A 6000-nucleotide genomic window follows, 5' to 3' on the forward strand; every position below is an offset into this window, starting at 1 on the left:
TTTCGGGACACGTGTGAATTAAGAGAACGGATTTTGCGAACCAACCAATAACAATATAGAGCAGTGGCTTTCAAACTTTTGAACACGGCACACCGTGCTCCTCATAACATTTTCACGGCGGCGCACAGACTTTTTTTTTACACTAAATAATTAGATGAACAAAAAATTTTTGCATTATAATTATATACATTTAATTAGAAATGTGTGCTTGATGGGCTAACAAATTTTCATTAATTTTATTTTTATAATTTTTTTCTTGGACGAATAGTTGACATTTTTCAGAAGACCGCGGCACACATAGTGATTGCTAGCGGCGCACCAGTGTGCCACGGCACCCATTTTGAAAACCACTGAAATAGAGTTTCGAGACCGGACGTACAAATACATGATCATTACATGCTAAATAATAGATTAGACGAAATTTAGAAATTGGTATTTTTAATATATTGTGGGGTGGAGATTGGAGACACGTGCTTAATTTTTGATATCACGCCAAAACAAATTGCACGCAAATTCATGCTAAATAAAAAGCTAAAATGTGGGGATGCTGGGGACACGTACGCAAAAGTCAATCAGATTTAAATAGCAACGGCCTATAAAGTAAATGTCAGTTTATCCCATGTATTATACTGTTGAGATTCCAAAATGTATACATATTATCACGTTTAATTGATAGACGTCTACCTCTAATAACCTAATGAGAGTATACAATATAATTGACCGAAATATTTGGATGAAAATATGAAGTATACGTATATTATGATAAAGAAAAACTGAGATTTCGGGACAAAAATAATTTGATGACAACTATATAAGTAATAATTTGAAGTTGAAAGTTTATTAATTTACAATATACATATATTGAATGTGTATCATAATACATTTGTGCCTATACAGCTATCCTATTATTTAATATAATAATACTATAGGCGGGGGACGGAGTGGCCGAGCGGACTAAGGCGTCGGTTGCAATGCGCACCGTCACCGGTTCGAACCTCGGTCACGGGCGACACTACTCTCCAGGCAAACATCTGCCTGGAGAGAGAGGCCACCATCCCCCGACCGGGCATGGCAGATACCTACGAATGCCCAAATCAAAAAATTCTGCTAAAACAAACATACACGTGTAAACAAATCTACAGTACCCTCCCCCACAGTACCGCAGGCTAATGATCTTAATAGTTGAAGCCTTAACCCTAATAAAAAAAATATATAAATTAAATATGTATACTATGTATACTGTATAGATATTTCCCCCACTCCCCTAATAAATTCCCAGGATCCACACCTGCCGGTCTCTCCCACGCGTGAATATAAATACATAAATTTAATAGCTGCCTTTAATATATTACAATAAATCATAAATAGCTCGTTCTATATTCTCATAACCACTTTAATCGCTTAACCCGCGGACGTGGCCACGTTAAGCCACGCGTATAAATAGCTCACCACGGTGGTCCGAAAAGCGCATATGACTTAACGCGATTAAAATGGATATGATAATATTATAATATTTGATTAGCGCGCGGAAGAATAAACGACGCTGTTGTAGCCGCCTAATCGTCTCGCACATAAAAGATAATTTAATAACAGTAGTTGATGTAATAATACGTTAACAACCCGAATGGGTTTTCGATGGGTGGAAGGACGCAGATTTGGTTCGTTTAATATAATATGAATATTAAAATATTTAATTAGGTCTCTTTTTTTTCGTCGACGAGTAAATATATACATAAATTATTTATATAAGTTATAAAACGTAGTTATTCCGTTACTGATCATTCAACAGGTGCCTTGGGGATATTATATTATAATATATTATACTATCGAAAGTTTTTTTCTTACGCCACGGTATACGAGGCAAAGTAAATGTTATGTCATTTAGCTGCAGCCTTTGGGTACTATCGATTTCAGAGTATAATAAATAATATTTATTTATTTTTTGTACCAAAAGGTTTAAATTATTTTACCAGGAAACCCAAATAAATATATATATGTATATGTCTAAGGCACTGCCTTTAAGAAAATTTACTGGTTTTTCTTCGTGTTTATAATTTTTTTTATCATATATTAGTTACCAAATCGGGTTAATTATAGTCATGTAAAAATATATATATAACTTTTAAGCCAATATAACAAAGTATAGTTATAGACAATATTATTTGAATATAATAGTCTTTTTTTTATTGAGAATAAGCCTCAGCAGCTGGGCCGTTGGCTGATAGGTTAGGTTTATTATTCAATTTTTTTTTTTTTAGATATAATCACAGATTAATAATAATTATATATTTTTTTTACTTATAAAAATCATACAATTCAATTTGTTTGATAAAAAATATAAAGTTTGTTCGTGTCAGGTCCCAACTCCCAGCGTAAAAAGTTTTTGAATTATACAACAAACGATATAACTATTTTTCAAAGAATGATTTTTTTACTAAGCTCATCACGATGGTATTAAATACATTTTTAACATTTTAGTATTTTACGTTAGGTATTGCCTATATTTTATATAATTTTTTAGTGCATTAAATTAGTAAATTCAAAGCCCTAGTTAGAATTTTACTGTTGGTAACAGCGAAACAAATGACACAAATATTACATCGTTTAAAATGTTTTTTTTCCGGCAGGACGCGGCGAGTCACAGCAACCTGGGAGCCATACTTCACATCAACAACAAGTTGGACGAGGCAGAACGGTCGTACAAGAACGCACTTCGATTGCAGCCGGACGACGCGACCACGTTGGCCAATCTCCGGAAACTCCGAAACGTCCTCCACCGTCGGCACACGGTCAAATGATCACCTATCTGTCAAATTATATAGGTATATTATTATGATTGTTCATACACGTTAATGTATACCGTGGTTATCCGCGTGGTCGTCGGAGCCAATTTCCTACAATATTATTATATTATAAAAATATCTCGTATTCGTTTCGTATTCTTTAACATATTGTACACTTATACTTTTCTTTTCCGTATTCTTTCGTTTTGTATAACAATATTTTAAAATGTTAAGTCTTATTCTTTACGTTCGTTTTTTTTTTTCAAAACATTACTCGTTGACATTATTATTATACAATATATATTATATAAATACATTTTGTGTATTTGACGTTGCGTATTATTGTGTGTTGCGTGTTCCGATCTTCTCGTTTTTTATTCTTCGAGATAAGAACTTTTATCAGCTCAGAGATTGTGTGCGGGACTTTTCTACATCAAGACGTGTCACTCCTTGGCAGTAAAATACGCTTTCAACGTATGTTGTTTTTCCGCCTTTATAATTGTATTTCCTAATATTGGGTATGCCCACACAATTTCTAATCATTATTTTAAGTTTATATCATCAGTTTATGTCCTTGCATTTTCTTATACAAACTCATACTACATATGCAATATATGCATATCTATTTGCGTCGCTATTTATTTAATTCTGTACATTTAAGTATAAGCAGTGCCGTAACTTCATATTACAAGGCTGGTACTTAAACCATATTTATAATAGAAGAAAAAATTGTAAATATTCCCCTACAACAACACCGTCGTCCTGCAGTTCATCTGCAGCTCTGCGTAACGCCAGTGAAGCGAAAACTGCAGTTCAAACAAAAATCTGATTATTATATTGCATAATATGTACCTACTTATGGGTAATAGTAGGTATACGACGCGGTGCGTTTTTTAACAACATAATATACTGTTGCATGCGGAGTGCCAGAGATCTATCGATGGTTTTAATGAAAGACAATTATTTACCTAATCTATAAATCATTATTGTAATGATATAGTTTTATTTCTATTTAATGCAAGTAAAATAATTGAAGTGTCTGAGTGACTGAAGTGATCTTCGCTCAGGTCTCATACTCTCAACTACGATACATCTAAATAATATTTTGTTCTTCGGGCTCCCTTCTTAGTGGTATTCTCATTTCACCGTATTGAACCGGAACTCGTGGAATTGTGACTAATGGAGTTTGTGTCCCGACTCCTGGAAAGATGTCGTTTTCGTAAAAATACAAACAGCCGAGTTTGGGATTATAAATATTCATTTTTGAATACCATTATTAATAGTATTAGTATTATTATTATTATTAGTACTATTATTAATATCGTTTAGCCAAAAGGTACTATGGTCGTGATTTCAAAGCAAGCGAATTGATTAATTCACGGATTTGTTGGAATTGTGACCATCCGATGTTGTATTTGACAATTTCCCGAGAAGCTTGTCATACTATAGGTACCGAATGGTTTCTAGAAATTTGAATTAATTAAATAGGAATATAATATAAACCATTAAAAAAGATCCTTCGCCGCATAATAGTGATTACCATATATCTACGCGGATAATATAACTAAACGTTTATTATATATTAAGTAAAAGTATTATAGTTAACATATTATATTTTATTATATATCTGTTTAATTAGAGTAATTCAATATCTCATTTCAGAATCTCGTTTCTTTTCAATTATTGTTGATAACTTCCTACACTTTCCTTCGCAATTTTCTTTCATAAATAACTCAATAGGTACTTATATAGTTAGTTCGTTTAACTTTTTAAGCTCGAAAGGTTGGCTTAATTTCCCATTTGCTTTCAAAATACGCCGGTCCGTGTATTATAGGTACTTGTTTCATTTTATCTCCCTTAAGCCTACACATATGAACTCCGCGGTGCTTATGATTTTTAAAAAATTCTCAATTCCCAAAAAGATGACTGAAATAAACGTAATCTAGGTATATTAGTTTTCATATCCTCCACCTTATTTGGTATATTTGTTCCCTATTATATATTGTTATCATATAATATATATATATATTTTTTTTTATCTATTTCCATATTTTCTTATCTCTTTTCCATAATGTATAAAGTTTAAAAATTGGTCTAGTTTTAGTTAAAATATGTACGTAATTACTGAAAATACATTTTGTTAAAATCGAATTTGACAACTGAATCGTGTTAATACCTATAATACGTAAGTATAGGTATAAGTATGTAAACTGTAAAATATTTTTATTTACATCGTTGAAAAATATTCATATTTTTTTTATTATTTTCACAATTCCCAATTTTATCGCGCGCACAGCCCGGGGAGTTTAAACAAGCACTGCTGCATACCAACAATATAATGACTGCAGCAAACGTAACCCGAGTGATAAAAAAAATCGTCTCTCGAGATTTACCCTCCAGAATATAATATAATGTGGCGACGCGATATTCCCGCAAATAATATTATACGTATTATAATAATATATAGGTACCCAAACATAACCCTTCCGCGTCACGCCGTGGCTGTAGACTATATATATATATATATATGTATAACACAGTTACAAAGGTATATTATAATATGTACAGACAACTGCGACGTTTTGTTTTTCCGGCGGTAAAGTCTTTCGTCACGGACTAAATAATAATAATAATGTATAAAATTTAAAAAAATTCGTTAGGTACCTCTGTATATGTGCAGCGTATAGGTTTGGTGTTTTTCTAAGCGTGATCACTGATTTTATGTTCCGTTAATGACTGTATATTACAATAAAACCACGGTCCGTCTTGTGCGCAACATTTTCGAATTCCACTATACGATTTCTACGCAGGATCAAAACGAAACACAAAAAATAAAAAGCAGGTAAGTACATAACAATATATTATATTCATTACTGACATGGCCTCCTCAGAGTAGGTAAGTTTATATACCGGGTGATTCTTTTGTCATTGAACACTCATTATTTCAAAAAGTGTAGTTTTTTTTGAAAATATTTTTTTACATAGTTTCAAGTCGCTTATAAAACGACGTTTTTCTTAAAAAATTACATTTTTTATCCTTATAATTTTTTAAGTTTTTTACTAATGACAACATTAGGTTTTAATTTTATATTCCAAAGCAGAATATTTCTCTAAGTATTTTGATACATGAAAATCGAATTTGGGGCGAGAGCTTATGAGTTATAAATATTCAAAGTTTAGATGAGCGGAGTGAAGTGGTACGGGGTTACCCCACGAA

General features: G+C 32.2%; 1 protein-coding gene across 1 annotated transcript in view; it reads left to right on the forward strand.

Annotated features, from left to right (window-relative positions):
* Positions 1 to 3113, forward strand: part of LOC100168170 (protein O-mannosyl-transferase TMTC2) — a 96771-nt gene extending 93658 nt beyond the window's left edge. Inside the window, exon 11 of the mRNA XM_001944301.5 lies at positions 2628 to 3113. Coding sequence (XP_001944336.1) covers positions 2628 to 2798 — 171 coding nt within the window. The 3' untranslated portion in view covers positions 2799 to 3113. The remainder of the gene's footprint in view (positions 1 to 2627) is intronic.
* Positions 3114 to 6000: the final 2887 nt, after the last annotated feature.

Source organism: Acyrthosiphon pisum, chromosome A3 (assembly GCF_005508785.2).
Source record: "Acyrthosiphon pisum isolate AL4f chromosome A3, pea_aphid_22Mar2018_4r6ur, whole genome shotgun sequence".
Taxonomy (NCBI): domain Eukaryota; kingdom Metazoa; phylum Arthropoda; class Insecta; order Hemiptera; family Aphididae; genus Acyrthosiphon; species Acyrthosiphon pisum.